The sequence below is a fragment of the Heterodontus francisci genome, chromosome 20, assembly GCF_036365525.1.
Source record: "Heterodontus francisci isolate sHetFra1 chromosome 20, sHetFra1.hap1, whole genome shotgun sequence".
Classification (NCBI taxonomy): domain Eukaryota; kingdom Metazoa; phylum Chordata; class Chondrichthyes; order Heterodontiformes; family Heterodontidae; genus Heterodontus; species Heterodontus francisci.
The window spans coordinates 31,724,123-31,751,531 of record NC_090390.1 but is presented as its reverse complement, the minus strand read 5'-3'; the positions used below and the strand labels follow the sequence as shown (position 1 = coordinate 31,751,531).

Here is a 27,409-nt window from a genome sequence, read left to right as displayed (position 1 = left end):
AAGGGTGGCAAGGATAATCCAGGAAATTATAGGCCGGTGAGCCTTACATCAGTGGTAGGGAAACTATTAGAGAGGATTCTTCGGGACAGGATTTACTCCCATTTGGAAACAAACGAACTTATTAGCGAGAGACAGCATGGTTTTGTGAAGGGGAGGTCGTGTCTTATCAATTTGATTGAGTTTTTTGAGGAAGTGACGAAGATGATTGATGAGGGAAGGGCGGTGGATGTTGTCTATGTGGACTTTAGTAAAGCCTTTGACAAAGTCCCGCATGGCAGACTGGTGCAAAAGGTGAAGTCACACGGGATCAGAGGTGAGCTGGCAAGATGGATACAGAACTGGCTCGGTCACAGAAGACAGAGGGTAACAGTGGATGGGTGTTTTTCTGAATGGAGGGATGTGACTAGTGGTGTTCCGCAGGGATCAGTGCTGGGACCTTTGCTGTTTGTAGTATATATAAATGATTTGGAGGAAAATGTAGCTGGTCTGATTAGTAAGTTTGCGGACGACACAAAGGTTGGTGGAGTTGCGGATAATGATGAGGATTGTCAGAGGATACACCAGGATATAGATCGGTTGGAGACTTGGGCGGAGAAATGGCAGATGGAGTTTAATCCGGACAAATGTGAGGTAATGCATTTTGGAAGGTCTAATGCAGGTGGGAAGTATACAGTAAATGGCAGAACCCTTAGGAGTATTGACAGGCAGAGAGATCTGTGCGTACAGGTCCACAGGTCACTGAATGTGGCAACGCAGGTGGATAAGGTAGTCAAGAAGGCATTCGGCATGCTTGCCTTCATCGGTCGGGGCATAGAGTATAAAAATTAGCAAGTCATGTTGCAGCTGTACAGAACCTTAGTTAGGCCACACTTAGACTATTGCGTGCAATTCTGGTCGCCACACTACCAGAAGGACGTGGAGGCTTTGGAGAGGGTACAGAGGAGGTTTACCAGGATGTTGCCTGGTCTGGAGGGCATTAGCTATGAGGAGAGGTTGGAAAAACGCGGATTGTTTTCACTGGAACGACGGAGGTGGAGGGGCGACATGATAGAGGTTTACAAAGTTATGAGCGGCATGGACAGAGTGGATAGTCAGAAGCTTTTTCCCAGGGTGGAAGAGTCAGTTACTAGGGGACATAGGTTTAAGGTGCGAGGGGCAAAGTTTAGAGGGGATGTGCGAGGCAGGTTTTTTACACAGAGGGTGGTGAGTGCCTGGAACTTGCTGCCAGGGGAGGTGGTGGAAGCAGATACGATAGCGACGTTTAAGAGACATCTTGACAAATATATGAATAGGAAGGGAATAGAGGGATATGGGCCCCGGAAGTGCAGAAGGTGTTAGTTTCGGCAGGCATCAAGATCGGCGCAGGCTTGGAGGGCCGAATGGCCTGTTCCTGTGCTGTACTGTTCTTTGTCCTTTGTCAGTTAATCTCCCTGGCCCTCTGTCCTATCAACACTTTCCCTTTTGTTCTCTTTTCCCCCACCCCCACTTTATTTGCTTAAAACCTTTTACATTTCTAACCTTTGCCAGTTCTGATGAAAGGTAACTGACCTGAAATGTTAACTCTGCTTTTCTCTCCACAGAATCTGCCAGACCTGCTGAGTATTTCCAGCACTTCCTGTTTTCATCCCTATTTCAGTACACCTCTTCACGCATACAGTTCAGCATACACCTACACTACTAGTTAGAAAGGCAGAGAATGAGATTGTGGGTGAGGGCCACTGACCTCTGTGCAATATTTATTCTTGTACTCTGCCACAAAAGGTCTTTTGTAAGCTAAAAGGGATACTCCTTATTAAATGTACCGATGGTATGTGATCACAGTTGTAAGATTGTGCAAGTGTTTGTTTTCCTGAGGGTGTCTGAAACACACATAACTTGAAGGGTTCAGGTGTTCCAATATTACCACAGTGTCCTGGCCTGTCGGAAGACCTTACACAAATCAACGATTCTCGGAAGACCGCCATCATTAACAACGAGCTCAGTAGATTCAATGTGGAAATTGCAGCACTTCAGGAGACTCGCCTCCCTGCGAGTGGCTCTCTAGCAGAGCAAGACTACACCTTCTTCTGGCAGGGCAGGGATCCTGAATAACCAAGACAGCATGGAGTGGGCTTTGCCATCAGAAACTCCTTGCTCAGCATGATAGAGCCTCCCTCAAATGGCTCGGAACGCATACTGTCCATCCGACTGCTCACCACCTCTGGTCCAGTACACCTACTCAGCATCTATGCTCCAACACTCTGCTCCCCACCTGAAGCTAAAGACCAGTTCTATGAACAACTCCATAACATCATTAGCAGCATCCCCAACACCGAACACCTATTCCTGCTGGGGGACTTTAATGCCAGGGTTGGGGCCGACCATGACTCATGGCCCTCCTGCCTTGGGCGCTATGGCGTTGGAAGGATGAATGAGAACGGGCAGAGACTGCTTGAGTTGTGTACCTATCATAACCTCTGCATCACCAACTCGTTCTTTCACACTAAACCCTGTCACCAGGTTTCATGGAGGCACCCAAGATCGCGTCGTTGGCACCAGCTAGACCTCATTGTCACAAGGCGAGCCGCCTTAAACAGTGTTCAAATCACACGCAGCTTCCACAGTGTGGACTGCGACACCGACCACTCCCTGGTGTGCAGCAAGGTTAGACTCAGACCAAAGAAGTTGCATCATTCCAAGCAGAAGGGCCACCCGCGCATCAACACGAGCAGAATTTCTCACCCACAGCTGTTACAAACATTTCTAAATTCACTCGTAACAGCCCTTCAAAACACTCCCACAGGGGATGCTGAGACCAAGTGGGCCCACATCAGAGACGCCATCTATGAGTCAGCTTTGACCACCTACGGCAAAAGTGCGAAGAGAAATGCAGACTGGTTTCAATCTCATAATGAAAAGCTGGAACCTGTCATAGCCGCTAAGCGCATTGCACTGTTGAACTACAAGAAAGCCCCCAGCGATTTAACATACGCAGCACTTAAAGCAGCCAGAAGTACTGCACAAAGAACAGCTAGGCGTTGCGCAAACGACTACTGGCAACACCTATGCAGTCATATTCAGCTGGCCTCAGACACCGGAAACATCAGAGGAATGTATGATGGCATGAAGAGAGCTCTTGGGCCAACCATCAAGAAGATCGCCCCCCCTCAAATCTAAATCGGGGGACATAATCACTGACCAACGCAAACAGATGGACCGCTGGGTTGAGCACTACCTAGAACTGTACTCCAGGGAGAATGCTGTCACTGAGACTGCCCTCAATGCAGCCCAGCCTCTACCAGTCATGGATGAGCTGGACATACAGCCAACCAAATCGGAACTCAGTGATGCCATTGATTCCCTAGCCAGCGGAAAAGCCCCTGGGAAGGACAGCATTACCCCTGAAATAATCAAGAGTGCCAAGCCTGCTATACTCTCAGCACTACATGAACTGCTATGCCTCTGCTGGGACGAGGGAGCAGTACCCCAGGACATGCACGATGCCAACATCATCACCCTCTATAAAAACAAAGGTGACCGCGGTGACTGCAACAACTACTGTGGAATCTCCCTGCTCAGCATAGTGGGGAAAGTCTTTGCTCGAGTCGCTCTGAACAGGCTCCAGAAGCTGGCCGAGCGCGTCTACCCTGAGGCACAGTGTGGCTTTCGTGCAGCGAGATCGACCATTGACATGCTGTTCTCCCTTCGACAGATACAGGAGAAATGCCGTGAACAACAGATGTCCCTCTACATTGCTTTCATTGATCTCACCAAAGCCTTTGACCTCGTCAGCAGACGTGGTCTCTTCAGACTACTAGAAAAGATCAGATGTCCACCAAAGCTACTAAGTATCATCACCTCATTCCATGACAATATGAAAGGCACAATTCAACATGGTGGCTCCTCATCAGAGCCCTTTCCTATCCTGAGTGGTGTGAAACAGAGCTGTGTTCTCGCACCCACACTTTTTGGGATTTTCTTCTCCCTGCTGCTTTCACATGCGTTCAAATCCTCTGAAGAAGGAATTTTCCTCCACACAAGATCAGGGGGCAGGTTGTTCAACCTTGCCCGTCTAAGAGCGAAGTCCAAAGTACGGAAAGTCCTCATCAGGGAACTCCTCTTTGCTGACGATGCTGCTTTAACATCTCACACTGAAGAGTGCCTGCAGAGTCTCATCGACAGGTTTGCGTCTGCCTGCAATGAATTTGGCCTAACCATCAGCCTCAAGAAAACGAACATCATGGGGCAGGACGTCAGAAATGCTCCATCCATCAATATTGGCGACCACGCTCTGGAAGTGGTTCAAGAGTTCACCTACCTAGGCTCAACTATCACCAGTAACCTGTCTCTAGATGCAGAAATCAACAAGCGCATGGGTAAGGCTTCCACTGCTGTGTCCAGACTGGCCAAGAGAGTGTGGGAAAATGGCGCACTGACACGGAACACAAAAGTCCGAGTGTATCAGGCCTGTGTCCTCAGTACCTTGCTCTATGGCAGCGAGGCCTGGACAACGTATGCCAGCCAAGAGCGACGTCTCAATTCATTCCATCTTCGCTGCCTTCGGAGAATACTTGGCATCAGGTGGCAGGACTATATCTCCAACACAGAAGTCCTTGAAGCGGCCAACACCCCCAGCTTATACACACTACTGAGTCAGCGGCGCTTGAGATGGCTTGGCCATGTGAGCCGCATGGAAGATGGCAGGATCCCCAAAGACACATTGTACAGCGAGCTCGCCACTGGTATCAGACCCACCGGCCGTCCATGTCTCCGCTATAAAGACGTCTGCAAATGCGACATGAAATCGTGTGACATTGATCACAAGTCGTGGGAGTCAGTTGCCAGTGTTCGCCAGAGCTGGCGGGCAGCCATAAAGATGGGGCTAAAGTGTGGCGAGTCGAAGAGACTTAGTAGTTGGCAGGAAAAAAGACAGAGGCGCAAGGGGAGAGCCAACTGTGCAACAGCCCCGACAAACAAATTTCTCTGCAGCACCTGTGGAAGAGCCTGTCACTCCAGAATTGGCCTTTATAGCCACTCCAGGCGCTGCTTCACAAACCACTGACCACCTCCAGGCGCTTACCCATTGTCTCTCGAGATAAGGAGGCCCAAAAAGAAAAACAGATTTCAAAGATAGGCTCCTGGGAGAGATGGTCCATCTACTTAAACCTTGTCTGCTGACACCCTTGGAGAACCACAATAGTTCTTCGAGAAAAACTTTTACTGAGGAATGTAGTAATGAGAGAAATACAATATAATGGAAAATTAAAGCAGCATTTTAGAGTTTTGGAGTTCATTGGCAACACTTTGCAATATGACCCTGAATGAGCAAGCAGAATAATGGTGGTAAGTTGCAGGGTACGTAATACTGCCACTCCAAACATGCTTGGAGAAGATGAATAGCTGTCAGGTAGGCTCCTGAAAGAAGATGAGAAGGAGATGAGGGTACCAGGTTTTAGCAGAAATTTCTCAGCTGAGAAGGACGAGGAGGATTCTCCTCTTCAACACAGATTTTATTTTATTGTTCTGAGGATGTGGATGACTCTGAAAAGGCTGCATTTATTAACTACCCACAAAGGAAGAGTGAGACACTTTAGTGAACCATTGGGTCATGCTTGTTTCTAGAGCTGAATAGCTTACGGCTGCTTCAATAAGAATCATCCACATAGTTTGGACTAGAGTCACACATAGTCCAGTCCAGGCTGAAATTCTCTGAGGGGCATTAGTGAAACAGGTTGGGAGTTTATGAAAATCTGTCACCTTTCATGGTCATTTTGTTCTGGTGCTAGTGTAGAGATTTATTGAACTCAGTTTCTTAGTTTACCATGGGGAGGCTTTGTACTCATATACTCTGAATTTATAATCATTAGGGACAGGAACAGGTTATTCAGCCCTTCAGGCCTGATCTGCCATTCACTTAGAACATGGCTAATCTGTACCTCAACTACATTTAACTACATTTACCGTTGCTCCTTATCTACTGATACCTTTACCGAACAAAAATCTTATCAATCTTAGTCTTGAAAGCTCCAATTGTTCCAGTAAGCATAGACTTTTGAGGGAGCAAGTTCCAAATTTTACAACACTTTGTGTGAAAAAGTGCTTCCTAATCTGAGTGAGAGTGGAAAGAGTGAGCCCGAGGGGAAACAATGCAAGAGGTTAAAGTCAGAATTACAGCATGTGCTGAACGTGGAAGACTGAGAAAGAACATTAAAACATAAGAAATAGGAGCAGGAATAGACCATTTGGCTCCTCGAACCTACTTCATTCAATAAGATCATGGTTGATCTGATTGTGGCCTCTACTCCACTTTCCTCCTTGCCCCCCCATAACCCTTGACTCCCTTGTAGATCAAAAATCTGTCTAACTCGGCCTTGAATATATTCAATGACCCAGCCTCCAATGCTCACTGGGGAAGAGAATTTCAAAGATTAATGACCTCTGAGAGAAGAAATTCCTCCTCATTTCCGTCTTAAATGGGAGATCCTTAATTCTGAAACTGTGCCCCCTAGTTCTCGATTCCCCCACAAGGCGTAACATCCTCTCAGCATCTACCTTGTAAAGCCCCCTCAGAATCTTATCTGTTTTAATAATTTCACCTCTCATTCTTCTAAACTACAATGAGTATAGGCCCAACCTGCTCAACCTTTCCTCATTAGACAACCCCTTCTTCCCAGGAATCAACCTAATGAACCTTCTCTGAACTGCCTCCAATGCAAGTATGTCCCGCCTTAAATAAGGAGACCAAATCTGTAGGCAGTATTCTAGGTGTGGTCTCACTGACACCCTGTACAGTTATAGCAAAACTTCCCTACTTTTATACTTAATTCCGCCTTGGAATAAATGCCAACATTCCATTTGCCTTTTTAATTACTTGCTGTACCTTATGCTAACATTTTGTGAATCATGTACAACGACACCCAGATCTCTCTGTACTGCTGTTTTCTGCAGTCTCTCTCCATGTAAATAATATTCTGCTTTTCTATTCTTCCTGCCAAAATGGACAACCTCACATTATACTCCAACTGCCAAATTTTTTCCCACTCACTTAACATATCTCTATCCCCAGGACATGCACGATGCCAATATCATCACCCTCTATAAAAACAAAGGTGACCGCGGTGACTGCAACAACTACCATGGAATCTCCCTGCTCAGCATAGTGGGGAAAGTCTTTGCTCGAGTCGCTCTGAACAGGCTCCAGAAGCTGGCTGAGCGCGTCTACCCTGAGGCACAGTGTGGCTTTCGTGCAGAGAGATCGACCGTTGACATGCTGTTCTCCCTTCGTCAGATACAGGAGAAATGCCGTGAACAACAGATGCCCCTCTACATTGCTTTCATTGATCTCACCAAAGCTTTTGACCTCATCAGCAGACGTGGTCTCTTCAGACTACTAGAAAAGATTGGATGCCCACCAAAGCTACTAAGTATCATCACCTCATTCCATGACAATATGAAAGGCACAATTCAACATGGTGGCTCCTCATCAGAGCCCTTTCCTATCCTGAGTGGCGTGAAACAGGGCTGTGTTCTCGCACCCACACTTTTTGGGATTTTCTTCTCCCTGCTGCTTTCACATGCGTTCAAGTCCTCTGAAGAAGGAATTTTCCTCCACACAAGATCAGGGGGCAGGTTGTTCAACCTTGCCCGTCTAAGAGCGAAGTCCAAAGTACGGAAAGTCCTCATCAGGGAACTCCTCTTTGCTGACGATGCTGCTTTAACATCTCACACTGAAGAGTGCCTGCAGAGTCTCATCGACAGGTTTGCGGCTGCCTGCAATGAATTTGGCCTAACCATCAGCCTCAAGAAAACAAACATCATGGGGCAGGATGTCAGAAATGCTCCATCCATCAATATTGGCGACCACGCTCTGGAAGTGGTTCAAGAGTTCACCTACCTAGGCTCAACTATCACCAGTAACCTGTCTCTAGATGCAGAAATCAACAAGCGCATGCGAAAGGCTTCCACTGCTATGTCCAGACTGGCCAAGAGAGTGTGGGAAAATGGCGCACTGACACGGAACACAAAAGTCCGAGTGTATCAGATCTGTGTCCTCAGTACCTTGCTCTTTGGCAGCGAGGCCTGGACAACGTATGTCAGCCAAGAGCGACGTCTCAATTCATTCCATCTTCGCTGCCTCCGGAGAATACTTGGCATCAGGTGGCAGGACCGTATCTCCAACACAGAAGTCCTTGAAGCGGCCAACACCCCCAGCTTATACACACTACTGAGTCAGCGGCGCTTGAGATGGCTTGGCCATGTGAGCCGCATAGAAGATGGCAGGATCCCCAAAGACACATTGTACAGCGAGCTCGCCACTGGTATCAGACCCACCGGCCGTCCATGTCTCCGCTATAAAGACGTCTGCAAACGCGACATGAAATCCTGTGACATTGATCACAAGTCATGGGAGTCAGTTGCCAGCGTTCGCCAGAGCTGGCGGGCAGCCATAAAGACGGGGCTAAAATGTGGCGAGTCGAAGAGATTTAGTAGTTGGCAGGAAAAAAGACAGAGGCGCAAGGGGAGAGCCAACTGTGCAACAGCCCCGACAAACAAATTTCTCTGCAGCACCTGTGGAAAAGCCTGTCACTCTAGAATTGGCCTTTATAGCCACTCCAGGCGCTGCTTCACAAACCACTGACCACCTCCAGGCGCGTATCCATTGTCTCTCGAGATAAGGAGGGCCAAAAGAAAAGAAGATCCCTTTTCAGACTTTCTATGTCCTCCTCACAACTTGCTTTCCCACCTTTCTTTGTTTCGTCAACAAATTTGACCAAAATACACTCTGTCCCTTCAACCAAGTCATTAATATTGATTTATTTTATTTATTTAGAGATACAGCACTGAAACAGGCCCTTCGGCCGACCGAGTCTGTGCCGACCAACGACCACCCATTTGTACTAACCCTACTGTAATCCCATATTCCCTACCACCTACCTACACTAGGGCCAATTTACCTATCACCTGCAAGTCTTTGGCAGTGGGAGGAAACCGGAGCACCTGGCGAAAACCCACACAGTCACAGGGAGAACTTGCAAACTCCGCACAGGCAGTACCCAGAATAGAACCCGGGTTCCTGGAGCTGTGAGGCTGCGGTGCTAACTGCTGCGCCACTGTGCCGCAGTGATTGTTAATAGCTGAGACCCCAGCACTGTTCCCTGTTATAGTTTGCCAACCTAAAAATTACCCATTTATCCTGACTCACTGTTTCCTGTAAGCTAATCTTCTGCTATTTCCTCTCTTGCTTCTTTTTACAGCCTAGGATACATTTCATCTGGCGCTGGTGATTTATCAACTTTCAAGGATGCTGATCCCATTAATACTTCCTCTCTCCCTATGTTTGTCACATCCAATACTTCACACTCTTCCTCTTTAACTACAATACCTGCATTGTCCCCCACTTTTGTGAAGACAGACCCAAAGTATTCATTAAGAACCCTACCAATATCTTCCACTCCTACACAAAGGTTACCTTTTGGTCTTTTATAGGCCCTACTCTCTCCTTCGTTATCCTCTTACTCAATGTATTGATAAAACATCTTTGGGTTCACCTTGATTTTGCTTGCCAATATTCTTTCATGCCCTCTCTTTGCTTTCCTAACTTCTTTTTTGATTTCACCCCTCCATTTTCGATACATCTCTCGGCTTTCTGTCGTATTGAGTTGTCGACTTCCTGCTTTCTGTCTCCCTCCCTTTTTGAATGAAGGGGTTACATTTAATACATACAGTAAAGGAGTTTTATAGATCAATGTCTCAGGCAGTGATTTTCAGCAGCGCATTCAGGTGCTAAAGAGCCTCCGAGGAGCTTGAGCTGAAACACAGGTTTAGCCAGTGATTAGCACCAGAAGCCATTTAGTAAAGGAGTTGAAGGCAGCACTAGGGATGGCTGCCCAGAGGCTCATTAAGTGGCTGATCGCCACTCAAAATGTTGGCTTTCACTCATCAAGAAGGCTGCATGACATTTTGATGGATAGCTCTTGTTCCAACACTCTCTCCTAACAGTGACCGGCTGTTTGGGAGTAAACAAAGTGTCGATGTAGATTTCTAGCACTACTTAAAGGTATATTCACAATTTCATGTTCATGAGAGACCAGCGGGGAGCTTAAAAGAGAAGCAGAGCAGCAGAGAGAGAGAGAGAAAGTGAGACCTGCAGGGAAGGTATTAGGAGCTGGGAAATTTAAAATATTCAATTGGGGTAGTGTAACAGCAAATGCTGTAATAGAGTATAAGCACAGAGCAGGATTAGAGGTATTAACTAAAACATCATTTAAACAGGGTACTAAATAGATTGTTTAAAGATTAGAGTGTTTTTTTTTTAAGAACATGGATTGGCAGCTGCGACCTGTTGCTTGCAATTCCTGCGCCACATGGGAACTTAAGGACACTTCATGTGTTTTGGATGACCATGTCTGTAGGAAGTGTCGACAGCTGCTTCAGAATGAGCTCAGGATTTCCGAGCTTGAGGAGCAGCTGGAATCACTGTGAAGCATCAGGGTGCAGGAGAGTTTCCTGGATCGTATGTTCTAGGAAGTGGCCACCCCACAGGCAGTAGGAGTTCAGGATAGTAGGTGGGTGGCCGGAAGATTAAGAAGAGGCAGGAAGTGCAGGAGTCTTTTGAGATGCGTGCTACTCACAAACCGGTACTCAGCTTTGGAGACTATTGGGAGTGATGACATGTTGAACGAGTGCAGTCCAGACCATGGTACGAATGGGCAAGGGATTGTACAGGAGAGAGCAGCAAAGTGCAGAAATGCAGTTGTTATAGGTGATTTCATAGTCCGGGGGACAGATAGGTATGTCAGTAACCGTTATCGTGAGTCCCATATGGTGTGTTGCCTCCCTGGTGCCAGAGTAAAGGACATCATGGAGAGGGTGCAGGATATTCTGCAAGCGGAAGGGAGTGAGCCAGAAATTGTTGCACAAGTTGGTACCAACAACATAGCAAGGGCAGGTATTGAGGTCAGATTTTCAGGAGCTGGACAGGAAGTTAAAGAGTAGGACCTCAAAGGTAGTAATCTCTGGATTACTCCCAGGGCCATACACTAGCGAGAGTAGAAATAGGAAGATAGGGAGGATCAATGCGTGGGTTGAAGCATGATACAAGAGGGAGGGCTTCAGATTCTTGGGGTATTGGGACCAGTTGTGGGGCAGAAGGTACCTATTCAAAAGAGACGGTTGTACCTCAACAGGACTGGGAGCAATGTCCTCGCGGGAAGATTCACTAGCGTGGTTGGGGAGAGTTTAAACTAAATTGTCAGGGGAATGGGCACCAATATATAGAAGTAGAAAAACGGAATAAGGTGCATTATGTGAGAGTGTTAGACAGTACTAGAGAAGGAAGTAGTTCCATATTAGGAGTGGACTGAGAAGGACTATGAGGAATGCAGAGACAGGATTACAATACGTGTATGTAAACACACAAAGTGTGGTGAATAAGGTTCGTGAGCTACAAGCACAAATAGCAATATGGGAATATGATGCAGTGGCAACAATGGAAACATGGCTTAAAAATGGCGAGGACTAGGCGCTTAATGTACAAGGATATAAGTGTTCAGAAAAGATAGAGAATGAAAAAAGGGAGGTGGGGTGGCAATACTGATTAGGGAAGACATTGTAGTGTTGGAAAGGGAGGATGTCCTTGAGGGGCAAGGACAGAATCCATTTGGCTAGAGTTGAGAAGCAAAAAGGGTATGATCACACTACTACAGGTATTCTAAAGGCCTCCAAATAGTGAAAGAGAGAGGTAGAGGAGCAAATTTGCAGGGAAATCACAAAGATGTGCAAGAATTATAGAGTGGTGATATTGGGGGACTTCAATTATCCGAATATCGAATGGAATAATTTTAGAGTAAAGGGTAAGGAGGCAGAGGAATTTCTGAAATGCGTTCAGCAGAACTTCCTTCATCAGTATGTTCTCAGCCCACTAGAAAGGAGGTATTGCTGGATCTGGTGCTGGGAAATGAAGTGGGCCAAGTGGACCAAGTGTCTATCGGGTAGCACTTGGGTAAAAGTGATCATCGCATCATAAGGTTTAGACTAGCAATGCAGAAAAGCAAGGAATGAAATAAGGTAGAACGTCTAGATTGGAAGAGGGCTAATTTCAACACGATGAGAAGGGATCTAGCCAGGGTAAAAAGGAACCAAAGACTGACAGAAAGAACTGTATTGTAAAATGGGTTATCTTTGAGGAACAGATGCTTCAGGTACAGGCTAGGTACATTCCAACAAGGGCAAAAGGTAAGGGAACCAAAAACAAGACTCCTTGGGTGACAAGTGAGGTGGAGATTATGATTAAACAAAAGAGAGGATGTATGATGCATGTCAGTTGAACTCATCAAATGAGAACCAGGCCATATAAAATAAGTTCAGAGGGGAGGTGAAGAAGAAAATAAGACTGGTGAAGAGAGAATATGAGAATAGGATGACAGTCAACATAAAAGAGAACACAAAAATCTTCTACTGGCGTGTAAATAGTAAGGGGTAGTAAGAAGTGGAATAGAGCCGATTAGGGACAAAAAAGGTAATATATGCTTAGACATGCAAGGCAAGGCTAATATACTTAATGAGTACTTTCTATCTGTGTTCACTAAGGAAGTGGCATCTGATAAAATATCAGTAGAAGCAGAGAGAGTAGAGGCAATTGATAGGATAAAAATTGAGAAAGGGAAAGTACTAAAAAGGCTGGCTTTGCTTTGGGTAGATACGTCACTTGGTCTGGATGGTTTGCATCCCAGGTTGCTAAAGGAAATGAGGATGGAGATAGCAGAAGGGCTTGCCATAATCTTCCAATCTTCCCTGGATACAGGAGAAGTGCCGGAGGATTGGAGAGTGGCAAATGTGACACCCTTATTCAAGAAAGGGTGTAAGGACAGTCCGAGCAACTACAGGCCAGCTCGTTTAACATCAGTGGGGAGGAAAGGTTTTAGAAACAATAATCTGGGAAAATATCAATGGACGCTTGGAGATGTTTGAGTTAATTAAGGATAGCCAGCATGGATATTTAAAAAGGCAGATCATGCCAGACTAAACTAATTGAATTTTTGGATGAAGTAACAGAGAAGGTTGATGAAGGGAATGTAGTGGATGGTGTTGATATATATTTTTAGGGTGTGATTGATAAATACCACATAAAAGGCTGGTTTACAAAATTGAGGCTCATATAATAGGAGGATAGTGTCCAATTGGATAAAAAATTGGCTTGAGGACAGAAAATAGTGAGTCGCAATAAATGGTTGTTTTTCAGACTGGAGGATGGTTGACAGTGGTGTTCCCCAAAGGTCAGTGCTGGGACCTCTGCTTTTATTGCTACATATAAATGACTTGGATCTTGGAATACAGAGTAAAATTTCAAAATTTGCTTCTGACACTAAACTTGGAGGTGTGGCAAACAGTGAGGATGATATGAACTGCCTGCAACAGGACATAGTTAGCATTTAATACTGACAAGTGTGAGGTGATGCATTTTGCAGAAGGAATAGGGAGGGGCAATATATATTTAATGGCACACTCTAAAGAGTGTGCAGGAACAGAGGGACCTGGGGGTGTATGTGCATAGATCTTTGAAGGTGGCAGGACATATTGAGAGAGTGGTTCATGAAGCATATGGAATCTTGGGCTTCATAAATAGAGGTATTGAGTACAAAAGCAGGGAAGTTATGCTGAAGCTTTATAAAGTTCTGGTTGGGCTCAAACTGGAGTATTGCATCCAGTTCTGGTCACCATGCTTTAGGAAGGATGTGAGGCTCCTTGAGAGGGTGCAAAAGAGATTTACCAGAATGGTTCCAGGGATGAGGGATTTTGGTTACAAGGTTAGTTTGTTCTTAGAACAAAGGAGATTTAATAGAGGTGTACAAGATTATGACAGGCTTGGATAAGTTAGACAGGGAAAAACTGTTCCCATTAACTAATGATACAAGGACTAGGGGACATAGATTGAAGGTTCTGGGCAAGAAATGCAGGGGGAATATGAGGAAGAACTCTTACGCAGCGAGTGGTAATGACCTGGAACTTGCTGCCCACTAGGGTGGTGAAAATGGGGATAATCAATGACTGCAGCAGGAAATTGGATGTCCAGTTGAAGGAAGTAAACTTGCAGGGCTAAAGGGATCGAGAGGGGAGTGGGACTAACTGGATAGCACTTTGGAGAGCAGGCGTGGACTCGATGGGTGGAATGGCCTCCTTCTGTGCCATAAATGACTCTATGGCTTGCCGTTGGAGCAGTGAAGAGGGCCTCTGAAACACATCAGGAGACTTTCTCAGACATTTTGTCAAGATTTCACTAAAGTCTAGCAACATGTATTCTCTGAAGACTTCGTCGAAAAAGAGTAAGTGGTGTGCTACTCCACCTAATGCAGACCTTATAAGATTCAGCAGGAGAAGAGAATTGTTTGATCATGAGCATTTTGCTACAGGTCACCCTTGGTCTGCAGGAGGCATGGGAGGAGGACCTGAGGCTATGCAAAGCAGCAACAGTTGCTTCTGCAGGTGAGAGGGACAGTAGGACAAGGTGGCATCCTTCAACCATGAGGGTACAAGATATCCCTCCTCCACCAGGACCTCTAGTGACATGACTGAGACCCTGTGCGCCCTCTCCCTCGGTCCATGAGCCATCCTGCAACATCCTGCTGCATGCCAGCAGAGCACTCCGCATCTTCCATGGAAGTTGTTGTGAGAAGCCCACATAAACTGCTCTACAAAAATTGCTTCTAATCAGCACTTGAGTGCTAAACTTACAGGTGTCTAATTCACACAGCCAAGCAAGTTCAAATTATAGTAATCAACAATTAGGACCAAAATTAGGTGCTAAATCCAGATTTTCAACAGGCCTACATTATTAGCTCAGCACCCACTTAGCGCCTGTTTTCATCCTTTGACCAAATAACCCCATCAGTGTTTTAGATTTTTGGAGTTCAGTGTCAAGTTTTTTAATGGTCAGGGTCTCAGTGATTTAGAGGTCAGTGGTTTGATGACCATGGGAGTCCAGCGCAGACCTGTTGCATGTGAATCCAATGTGGGAACTCTAGGACACTTCACATGTCCTGGATAAAGATATTCAGGAAGTACTGCCAGTTGTTTGAGCTCAAGCTCTGAGTTTCAGAGCTCGAGAAGTAGCTTTAGTCACTGCAGTGCATCTGGGAGTCTGAGAGTTTCCTCAGCATACATTCCAGGATGTGGTCATCCTAATGCCACAGAAGATGCAGGAAGCCACCAGACAGACTAGGAGGAAATCACAGGTAGTTCAGGAATTTCCCCAAGCCAGTGGCACTCACTAACTGTTTTTCAGTTTTGAACACTGGGGAGGATGACAACTCTTTGGAGGAATGCAGTAAGACTCAAACCCCCAGCACCATGGGAGATTTGACTGCACATGGGAAAAAGAGAGTTCTAGGGGATTTGATAGTTAGAGACATAGACAGGTACTTTTGAAACCACAAACACAATTCCTAAATGCTAAGTTGCCTCCTTGGTGCCAGGGTAAAGAATATAACCGAGCAGGTGCAAGATATTCTGCAGGGAGGAGGGGAACAGTCAGACGTCATACCCATATTAGAACCAATGACATAGGTGGAAAACATATCGAGGTCTTTCAGGCAGAGTTTCAGGATCTGGAAATGAGATTAAAGAATGAGACCTCAAAAGAGCAATCCCAGGATTACTCCCAGTGCTACATGCTAGTAAGTATAGACACAGGAAGATAGTGCAGGTAAGTGCATGGCTGGAGAAGTTGTGCAGGACAGAGGGATTCAGATTCATGGGGTATTGATTTGGTTCTGGGGGAAGGGATACCAATACAAGAGGGATAGGTTGCACCTGAGCAAAGCCGGGATCAATGTTCTCACTGAAAGATTAACTCGTACTGTTGGGGAGGATTTAAACTAATTTGGTAGGGGGAGGGGAACCAGAAAAGAGCAGAAAGGAGCAGAAATGAGATCAGAGACAGCGAGATATAAGGAACATTAGAGATATTGAATTGCATGTATGCCAATGGCAGTAGTGTAATTAATAAGGTTGATAAGCTGCAGGTATAAATTGTGACATAAGATTATATGATGTGGTTGCATTAACAATGATATGGCTCAAACAAAGCCAGGAATTGGTTCTTAATATTCCTGGTTACCAAGTATTCAGGAATTATTGAGAAAGAAAAGGTTGGGGCAGGAGTGATGGCAATATTGATTAAGGTTTATGATATAGTTCTAAGTAGAAAGGATATACTAGATGGTTCCAGGGGACTGAATTTATTTGGCTTGAATTGAGGAACAAAGGGGAAAACTACTATATTGCTGGACGTTGTTTTTATAGAGCTCCAAACGGTAAGAAGTAGATATGTAAATTATTGGCAAATTTCAAACAAAAATAGAATAGCAGTTTTAGGAGATGTTAATTACTTTAATATAAACTGGGGAAAACACTGTGCTAAGTATAGGGAAGAAGAGAAACTTCTGACATGCGTACAGAGAACTTTCTTAATCAACATGTCTCCAGTTCAACAAGAAAGGAGGTAGTGTTGGATATGGTTCTGGAAAATGAAGTAGGGCAAGTGGAATGTGTTACAGTAGGAAATCAGCTAGCTAACAGTGACCACAATATAATTTGGTTTCGAGTAATTATGGAAAGAGAACAGAAAATATTGAAAGTACAAATGTTTAACTGGGGAAGATTTAAGAAGGGACCTACCACAGGTAGATTGGAAAAGGGGATTGCAAGGTAAAGCAGTAATGGAGGACATACAGGGAGGAAACAGTTCAGGTACAAACAAGGCATATTCCTTCAAAGGAAAAAGGTAAAGCAGCAAAAGCTCAAGCACCTGGGATGACAAAGGAAATAAGAGTTAACATAAAACAGAAAAAAGAGGCAGCAAGATTCAGTTAATAACCAGGGAGATTATGGAAAGGACAGAAGGGAATTTAAAAACTAATACATGATCAAAGAGAGGAAACAAGAAAAAATTAGCAGGCAACATGAAATCGAATCCTAGAACATTTCATAAATATATAAAGTGTAAGAGGTTAGCTAAAGAAAAAGATTGAGCCCATATGGGACCCAAAGGGAAATTTTCATGCAGAGGTAGAGGATATAACGAAAGTATTTAATGAGTATTTAAGGAAACAGATGATGTCAATATTACATTAAAAGATGAGAGGGAAGTTATGAACACGATAACAATAGATAGAGATGTACTCTATTATCGTTACTGAAAGTTGGTAAGTCACCTTGTCCAAATGGAATGCATCCCAGGTTGCTGAAAGAGGAGACATGAATCATAATCTTTCAATCCTCATTGTTTTGAGGAGTAGTGCTGGAGGACTGGAGGGTTGCTAAATGCTATAACACTATTCAAGAATGGACAGAAGTATAAACCAAGAAAACTATAGGCTAATCAGCCGAACAGTAAGTTATTCCAAAGTGTTGTCAGGGACAAAATAAACTTTCATTTGGAAAGGCATGGGTTAATAAAGGAGAGCCAGCATGGATTTGTTGAATGGAAATTGCATCCAACTTATTTGAATTCTTTGATGAGGTAACAGGGAAGGCTAATCAAGGTAGTGCAATATATGTTGTCGATATGGACTTTCAAAAGGAATTTGACTAAGTGCCACGCAGGAGGCTTATTCAGAAGATGGAAGACCACGGAATTAAGGAGAAAGAGGCAGTACGGTTACAAAATTGTTCAGTGACAGGAAGCAAAAGGTGGTTGTGGATGGATGTTTTTCAGACTGAAAGGTGGTTTGCAGTGGGTCAGTTTCCCAACGGTCAGTTTCTGCTTCCATTAGTCTTTACAATTTTTAAAAACGCTGTAGGGAGTAGCATTATAAAGTTTGCAGATGATACAAAACTTGGCAAAGTAGTAAATGGTGATGAGGATAGTTTTAGACTTCAGGATAACAGAATGGTGAAATGGGAAGAAGCATGGCAGATGGAGTTCAAGGCAGAGACATGTGAAGTGATGCACTTTGGGAGGACTAATATAAAAAGACAGTGTTATATAAATGGCTTTGAAAAGTGTAGATGAGCAGAGAGACCTGGTAACACAAATCTTCAAAGGTAGCAGGGCAACTTGATAAGGTAATTAAAAATTACATATATGGGCTACTTTCATTTATAAATAGAGGAATGGAATATAAAAGCAAAGAGCTCATGCTAGAACTTTGTAAGTCACTGGTTAGGCCTCAGCTGGAGTATTCTGGACAATTCTGGGCACATAAGAACATAAGAAATAGGAGCAGGAGTAGACCACATGGTCCCTTGAGCCTGCTCTGCCATTTAATATGATCATGGATGATCTTCTGCTTCAACTCCAATTTCCTGCCTGCTCCCCATATCCCTCGATACCCTGGAAGACCAAACATCTATCTCAGCCTTAAATATACTTAATAATGGAGCATCCACAACCCTCTGGGGTAGAGAATTCCAAAGATTCACAACCCTTTGAGTAAATAAGTTTCTCCTCATCTCAGTTCTAAATCATTGATCCCTTATCCTGAGACTGTGCCCCCATGCTCTAGATTCTCCAGCCAGGGGTAACCTCTTAGTGTCAACCCTGAGAGGCCCCTTCAGAATCTTCTATGTTTCAATAACATCACCTCTCATTCTTCTAAACTGCAGAGAGTATAAGCCTAATTTATTCAGCCTCTCATCAGAGGATATCCCTCTCATCCCAGGAACCAATGTAGTGAACATTCGCTGTACCACCTTCAATGCAAGTATATCCTTCCTTAAATATAGAGACCACAACTGCACACAGTATTCCAGGTCTCACCAAAGCTCTGTACAATTGTAGCAAGACTTTATTATTCTTTTACTCCAATACCCTTTCAATAAAGGCCAACATTTCATTTGCCTTCCTAATTGCTTGCTGTACCTGCACACTAACTTTCTGTGTTCCTTGTACGAGTCTCTCTGAACATCAACTTTTAGAAGTTTCACACCTTTTAAAAAATATTCTGATTTTCTGTTCTTACTACCAAAGTGAATTACTTCATACTTCCCACATTATACTCCATCTACCACCTTGTTGCCCATTCACTTAACCTGTCTATATCTGTCTATATAGGGCGGCACAGTGGCGCAGTGGTTAGCACCGCAGCCTCACAGCTCCAAGGACCCGGGTTCAATTCCGGGTACTGCCTGTGTGGAGTTTGCAAGTTCTCCCTGTGTCTGCGTGGGTTTTCTCCGGGTGCTCCGGTTTCCTCCCACAAGCCAAGACTTGCAGGTTGATAGGTAAATTGGCCATTATAAATTGTCACTAGTATAGGTAGGTGGTAGGGAAATATAGGGACAGGTGGGGATGTTTGGTAGGAATATGGGATTAGTGTAGGATTAGTATAAATGGGTGGTTGATGTTCGGCACAGACTCGGTGGGCCGAAGGGCCTGTTTCAGTGCTGTATCTCTAATCTAATCTAATCTCTTTGTATCCTCCTCACAGTTTACATTCCCACTTAGCTTTGTATCATCAGCAAACTTAAGATACATTACTCGCGGTCTCTTCGTCTAAGTCAAAACATAGATTGTAAATAGCTGAGGCCCCAGCACTGATCCTTGTGGCACTTCATTAGTTAAAGTCTGCCAACTTGAAAATGCCTCACTCGTCCCTACTCTCTGTTTCCTGTCCGTTAACCAATCCCCCAGCCATGCTAATGTATTACCCCCAACTCCATGAGCCCTTATCTTGCGTATTAACCTGTTATGTGGCATCTTATCGAATGTTTTTTGGAAATCCAGTGTACTACATCTCCTGGTTCCACTTTGTCTACCCTACTAGTTACATCCTCAGATAACTAATACATTTTTCAAACATGATTTCCATTTTATAAAATCATGTTGACTTTGTCTGATTATACTATAATTTTCTAAGTACATTGTTAAGATTTCCTTAACAAAAGATTCCAGCATTTTCCCAATGACTGATGCCAGGCTAACTGGCCTGTAGTTCCCTGTTTTCTCTCTCCGTCCTTTCATAAATAGCAGTGCTACTTTTGCTAACTTCCAACCTTCTGGGACTGTTCCAGAATCTAGGGAATTTTGGAAAAACATAACCAGCTGCCTATTTTAGAACCCGAGGATGTAGGCCATCAGGTCCTGGGGATTTGTCGGCTTTTAGTCCCTTAAGTTTCTCCAATACGTTTTCTCTGCTGATATTAATTACTTTAAGTTCCTCATTCTTATTATCCCCTTTATTTCAGGTATGCAATATGTATCTTCCACTGTGAAGACAGACACAAAACATTCGTTTGACATTTCTGCCATTTGCCCGTTCCCCATGATAATTTCTCCTGTCTGCCTTTAAGGGGCCAACATTTATTTTAGCTACTCTCTTTTTATTTACTTGTAAAAGCTCGTACAATCTGTTTTTATATTCCTGGCTAGTTTACTCTCATTCTATTTTTTAAAACATTTTTATCAACTTTTTGGTGGCCCTATCCTGGTTCCTAAAACACTCCCAATCCTCAGGTTTACTGTTCTTTGCAACATTATAAGCCTCTTCTTTTTATCTAATACCATCCTTAACTTCCCTAATGTAAGACACGGATGGATCTTGCATGCTGAGTTTTTGTTTTTTTAATGATTGAATTTTTGTTGAACATTTTGAATTGCTTCTTTAAATGTTTCCCACCATTTGTTTATTGCATACCCTATAGTCTATTTACCCAATCAACCTTAGCCAGCTCTCCCTTCGTATCTATGTAATTGGCTTTTTTTAAGTTGAGGATTCTTGTTTGGGACTGGAGTATGTCGCTTTCAAATGTAATATGGAATTCGATTCTATTATGATCACTACTTCTCAGAGAATCTTTTACTAATTAAACCTGCCTCATTGCACAATACTAGATTTAATATAGCTTTATCCCTGGTTGGTTTCAAAACATATTATTCCAGGAAACTATTGCAAAAGCATTCTAAAAATTCCTTTCCAGACTACCTTTACCAATTTGATTTGTCCAGTCTATACGAAGATCAAAGTCCTCCACAATTATTATATGCCTTTGTTACAGACTCCAATTATTTCTTGCTCAATGCTCACCTGATGGTATAACTATTGTTTGGTGGGGGGGGGGGGGGGGGTGGGTTGCTGGCAGGACTATAAACCAGCATTTTCTCCACCCATACTGATTCTATTTCCTGATCTTCTGAACCAAGATCCTTTCTCACTACTGTCCGTATGTCATCCTTTACTAAGAGGGCTATCTTCCTTTTCCATTCTGTTTGTCTTTTCTAAATGCATCACCCTTCAGGAAAGATATACAGACCTTAGAAAGAGTATAGAGGAGTATTACCAGGCAGAAGGACTTCGGTTATGAGGAGATGTTGGAAAAGTTTGGATTCTCCTGATCGGAACAGAGAAGGTTAAAGGGTGGTCTGGTAGAGGTTTTCAAAATGATGACAAGTTTTGATAAGAGTAGATAGAGAAAAACTATTCCCTCTGGCAAGTGGGTCAATAATTCAGAGGTCATCAATTTAAAACCAAGGATTTAGAGGGGAAGTGAGGAGAAATGTTTTCACTCAGAGTTGTTCTGATCTGGAATGCTCTATCTGAATAGGTGGTGGAAGCTGATCCCATAGATAATTTTAAAAGGAAATTGGACAGGTACTTGAGAATGAGGAATTTACAGGGTTAAGAAGAAAAAGCCAGGATATGGGACCAAGCATGACTGCACTTTCAGAAAGCCATCATAGGCACGAGGCCGATTGGCCTCTTCCTGTGCTCTATGTTTCTATGATTCTAATTCACTCCTGAAAGGTCTAGCTCTAATTTTAAGATTATGTCCCTTGATCTTGATCACTCCAGCAGAAGAAATAGTTTAATTCTATCTACCCTATCAAAAAAGATAGGATTTGCATTTACAGAGCACCTTTCATGACCCAAAATGCTTTACAGTAAATTAGGTACTTTTTTGAAGTACATTGTTGTAATGTAGAAAATGCGGCAGTCAATTCGCACACAGAAAGCTCTCACAAACAGTATTGAGATAATGACCAGATCATTTGTTTTAGTGATGTTGATTGAGGGATAAATATTGGCCAAGACAACAGGGAGAACTCCCCTGCTCTTCTTCAAAATCGGGCTGTGTGATCTTTTAGGTTGTGAGAGCAGATGGGGCTTGGGTTTAATATCGCATTAGAAAGACAGCACCTCTGACAGTACTGCACTGGAGTGTCAGCCTAGATTTTTGCATTGGGACTTGAACACACACCTATGACTCAGAGGTGAAAGTGCGACCCACTGCTGATACATAAATGAAGTATTAACCCTATAAGCCCTGGTATCATTCTGGTGAATCCGTGCTTCACTCCTTCCAAGGCCGATATATCCTTCCTGAGGTGCGGTTCCCAGAACTGAGGCAGTACTGCAGATGGAGTCAGACCATGGCTGTGTACAACTGCAGCATAACTTTCTCCCCTTTGTAACCTAACCCTTTGTGATAAAGGCTAACATTCCATTAGCCTTTTTGATTGCTTTTTGTATCTGTCCGCTGGCCTTTAATAATTTGTGCACTTGGACTCCCAAATCTCTTTGTTCCTCTACTGTTCCCAGATTCTCACCATTCAGAAAACATTCCGATTTATCTTTCTTGGGTCCCTTTGCAACTTTCTGTTCTCACCTACAGTACTGACTGTCCCTCTTAACTTGCTGCCATCTGCAAACTTGAATATACAACTCTCTATTCTTTCAACTAACATTAATAAATATGGTGAAAAGTTGAGGCCCCAGAATAGATCCATTGAACATTCCACCAGAGTACCTATCCTTCATCCTTCGTCTCCACTCTCTACGTTCAATTCTGTGCACTCTCATGTTTACTAACACTCTCTTGTGTGGAACCTTGACAAATACCTTCTGGAAGCCATGTTGGCCCTCTCTTATCAAGTCATAGTGCTCAGTCACTCTATCCTGATTAACAGATTCTAATAGCATATCCACAACTGATGTTAAACTGGCATGTCTATAGTTAACTGATTTCTTCCTCCCTTAAGTAATGCAGTTTCATTAACAATTCTCCAAACTAACAGCACAATTCTTGAATTAAGAAAGCTTTGAAAATTATGACTAACACTTCTGCAATTCTCTCACCTACTTATTTTAATAGCTGGGGTGGAACCATCTGGTCCTGGAGATTTATCTGTTTTAAATCCCATTATTTTCTCCATTACAATCTTATTACTTATATTAAATCCAATAGGTTCCTCCGCTAATGTTGCTTTTATCAATGGTGTTTTATCTTCTTCCTCTACTGTGAAAATGGGTATAAAATAATTGTTTAATATATCTGCCATTACTTTGTTGTCTATTACAGCATCACCTGTGACTGTCTTTAATGGGCCCACAACTCCCTTACCCACTCTTACACAAAATAAATTTATAAAAACTTTTACCATTAGCCTTTACTTATTTTTGCATTCTTGTTTTGCAGCTCTTGATATTTCTGTGTTCCTTTGTTGCTTCCTATGTTTCTAAAACATATTTTTTCATGAAAACGGCCCTGGATACATTCTCAAAATTCTTATTACTTGAGCTCTTTTCCATTTCCCAGTCTACTGCCAGAAAATTATTTTCTTCCATTATAACCAATTTTCTGTTGCTACATGCTTCTCTGATCTCTCTAGTTATGCATTCTGCTGCTATGTCACTGTTGGTAGGAGGTCTGTAGATAACTCTCATCAGAGTCTTACATCCTTTCGTTTCTTAATTCTAACCAATGTTTCAACTGCTTGATCACCCATACAGATATGCTTTCTTTCAACTCCTGTAACATTGCTACTCCTCTGCCTTTCCAAGGACCTTATAGTCTGCAGTATTTAGCTCTCATTCATGCCTGGCTTGCAGCTGGGAGTCTGCAATGGCTCCTGTGTTGTGCCCTTTGAGTTGAATCTGTGCTTCTAATTTGCTTACTCTATTCCTTACGGCACGTGTGTGTGTGTAAAGAACTCTGGTTTGGTTAACATTACCCACTCTGACCATTTGTGCTGATGGTGTTTTTCTCTCAGTTTTTAAACTTATCACACTTTTACTAATTTTTCAACATTCCAGTTTTATTTTTTATCAGGTGCATCATTAATTCCTATATTATCTGAATTTGGATTATTTAAACCTCCATTTGCACTGAGCTTTGCTCTCATCCCTTCTATTTTCTCATCTTTAGGTTATCAGTTTCATCATTATTTTGAGCCAAACCCTTACCCTCACCTGCCTATCACTTTGTTGGTTTCAAGGCCTTTCGATAGCCCTATTTATCTTTTCAGCGAGGACTTTGGTACAGGTGAAGCCTGTCCCAATGGTATAGCTTCTTCCTATCCCAGGATTGCTGCCAGTGCTCATGAAATGGAACACCTCTTATCAACACCAGTGCTTAAGCCATGCATTCAGTCCCATAACCACAATACTGTATCCCTAACTTCTACAGTCCTTTAAACTTTAGAGATTATTCATCAGTACCGAATCTTCTCAGGTGAATCAGCATCTTGCAATTTTGACCCCAAATCTTCTGGTTTGAGCTTCTCACCTTCAGAAAGCCACAATGTGCTGCAAGTAAGGATCTACGGTCCAGAGAAAATGGTACAATTGTTGGTAACAGTGTTGGCAATTATGCTGCTGCTAACATAGCTAGAGTTGAGATGAGTTTGAGTCCCTTTTCAATTTTCTTAGAATCAGTGAGAGTTTCTTTAGTCCTATAATACAAGGCAGGGATTCATGGTCTATTCACCATAGGGTCCCTTTTTGTGATCTCATTAAATGGGCTCTGGTAATGTGCTGTTTCTCTACTTGTCATTGTTAACGTCCTCTATAGTAATGATCACTGTGACGAAAACCACACCTGCCAAAAGGAGACATTAATTGCTCATATGGAACATTATTTTTGAACTGTTACTGGACTTGAAATAACTTGTTTAAAAAGACCCCAACAGTGGCTGAAAACATGGCTGCACATTGCATTCTAAAGGACAGTGGCTGAAAGCATGGTTGCACATCTGCATTCTAAAAGACAGTTGCCTGCAGAAGACAATGAGAATGCCTCCTTGATTCAATTAGCCAGATGGATTTTGATCAAGAGGCATTGAATGTCATTGAACCAGCATTCCACGCCCACGCAGCCTCCCCCCCCCACCCCCACTGAGAGTGTCTGCTAAGCTTGAAGGAATCCACAAAATCCTGCAGGAGAAGTTGTTCCAAATAAGGAGCTAGTCACATGACTAACCTGCTGGCCAACTTGGAGTTAATTGAATTGTGCTCAGAGAACAGTTTTGGGAGAGACTGCAATTTGAAGACAACAGAGAAGGAAGGTCTCTCCCTGTCTCTCGCTCTCTCAAGCAAAGTTCCAGGGACCCACAGAAGTAACTTAAGTCTCAATACAGAAGACCAGCAAAACAAGTTTGAAAGTGCGCACTGGGCCCCAACAAGAACTGCAAGATGTACATCAATCAAAGACTTTACATCAAACCCAAAAACAGTAACTGAACTCCAGCTATTACTTCAAACCTTTCCCCTTAATTCTTTCTCCTCCTCTGTATCTATTTGTGTGTGTGTTTATCGCGTATGCATGCTAGCATGGTCGCGTTGCCTATTTTTAGTAGTTCTAACTGAATTAGAGTTTTAAGGTTAATAAACTTACACCTTTCTTGTTTAAATCTAAATCAACCTGTCTGGTTGATTTCTTTGCCATTACAATTAGAGAGCGTGAGCAAGGACTCACTGAGAGGGAAGCTAAAACATGGTGTTTTAAAAAGTTAAACCCTTTTATGGCCAAACCAGGAAGAGGCCGAGAGGGGGAGCCCTAGAACCCTTTCTCCCCTGGTCGTAACACCACCGATCACTCAGTACCATGCAGTGCCACCAACTCCAGTGTGTTGTTTTTATGCTTCATCTTCCTCCCCATTAGCACCGGGCTTAGTGCTCCCTGTCTGACTTGCTCTGATCGTATAAACGTATGTAATGAGAGTCTGAAACATTTTGGATGGTGTGATAAGCTAAATGTATACAGTATGCATAGCTGTAGTGAGATTATCTAAGAGACAGCATAAGAAAGAATTCAACCTCTCTTCCTCATGAGCTACTCTAACTTATATTAATGTGAAGGAACTGCAATTCTTCCCATTTAAACTGCAGCAATGTTTGGGGCCAAATCCTTGTGAAAAATGGTTTGTCATGTTGGTCTAGCAGAAATTTTATCCTGTGCTTGACATATTGGTCTTAACAGTACAACTCAAACTAAACATCTGTAGTCCTAGTTGCACTGTAAACTTAAAAATGCTTGGGAAATGTACTTGGCATATCATTTTGTGAAACATGACCAATCAAAACATTATTTCTTAATAAACAAGCTCAGCCAACTAAAAGAAAAGCAAATAATGAAAATGCCAGAATTCTTTCATCAACAACCTTTCATTGATGATCTTTCACCAGACGTTCATCTTTAATATTTTCCAGTTCTGACGAAAGGTCAGCAACCTCAAATATTAACTCTTTTTCTAGCAACAGATGCTGCCTGACATGCTGAATGTTTCCAGCAATTTCTCTATTTATTTCACCAGAAACAACTGTCAGACTGATTCATTGTCAAAGTTTCTTAGCAACCCAATTAAACTTTCTGGCCTTGGAGGCTCAGCAGCAGTTTCAGACCTTAAAACTTTCAATAACTGAAGTACTTCCTTGTGGATGCATGACATGTGAAATACACAGGATGCTGCTTACACAGAATGTTAGTTGACTACGACTGAAGTGCTTATGACATTTAAAATAGTCTTGTTTCAAAATGAGTGATTAGTCCCAAGTCTTGTCAAAGCATATTCGGCAACATCTACACAGTATGTAAAAGAAAATATATTTGAACAAATCTTTCAATTAAAGGGAAAAAAATCCAAATTCCAGCAACTCTGAGCTCAACCTGAGCCCATCAGATAAAAGACACACAGCTAGCTCATAATTCATCATGGTCTAGAGTAATTAAGTCCTCCCTTGTGGCAAACTCACATACATTGCTGAATTTCAGGGCTTCGATAAGATGCTGATAGCAATTCTTTACTTCCTCATAGTCGGCGACTAGATTTCCACTATGAGGAAACGGCAGCGGCTTTTCATTCAGAAACAACTGGAGCTTGTACTTTTCCTCTAGGCCCTGCGCTTTATTGCACTGGTACAGCACAAGAATGAGGTTTGCAGCAAAGGGCGAAATCCTTCCGCTTTTGAATTTGCGATTTTTTTGTTCTTCAAAATTATTTGCTAATAGGGGGTATTCATCCTTAAAATAACCCATGAGAGTCAGGACTGGCAGGAGAGTCTCTGCATGTCCAAAACGCAGGACAACGGTATGAGATATAGACTGGTTCCTGTGTGCAGAAGAAAAAGAAAATATTAATAAAAATCCTTCAAAAAACAATTTTTCAGAGGATTTGGCACTAAATAGCACTTTAAAGAGTGGGCTTCCATGCTGTTGAACA

At 43.1% G+C, this 27,409-nt stretch overlaps 1 protein-coding gene across 2 annotated transcripts in view; it reads right to left on the bottom strand.

Annotated features, from left to right (window-relative positions):
- Window positions 1-27,409, bottom strand: part of minpp1b (multiple inositol-polyphosphate phosphatase 1b) — a 120,161-nt gene that overhangs the window by 9,340 nt on the left and 83,412 nt on the right. Inside the window, exon 4 of one of the 2 annotated variants that reach the window (XM_068052516.1) lies at window positions 26,947-27,298. In XM_068052516.1, the coding sequence (XP_067908617.1) occupies window positions 26,947-27,298 (352 nt within the window). Of the gene's footprint in view, window positions 1-26,942; window positions 27,299-27,409 lie in introns of both variants that reach the window. The other variant, XM_068052517.1, reaches the window with a different exon arrangement.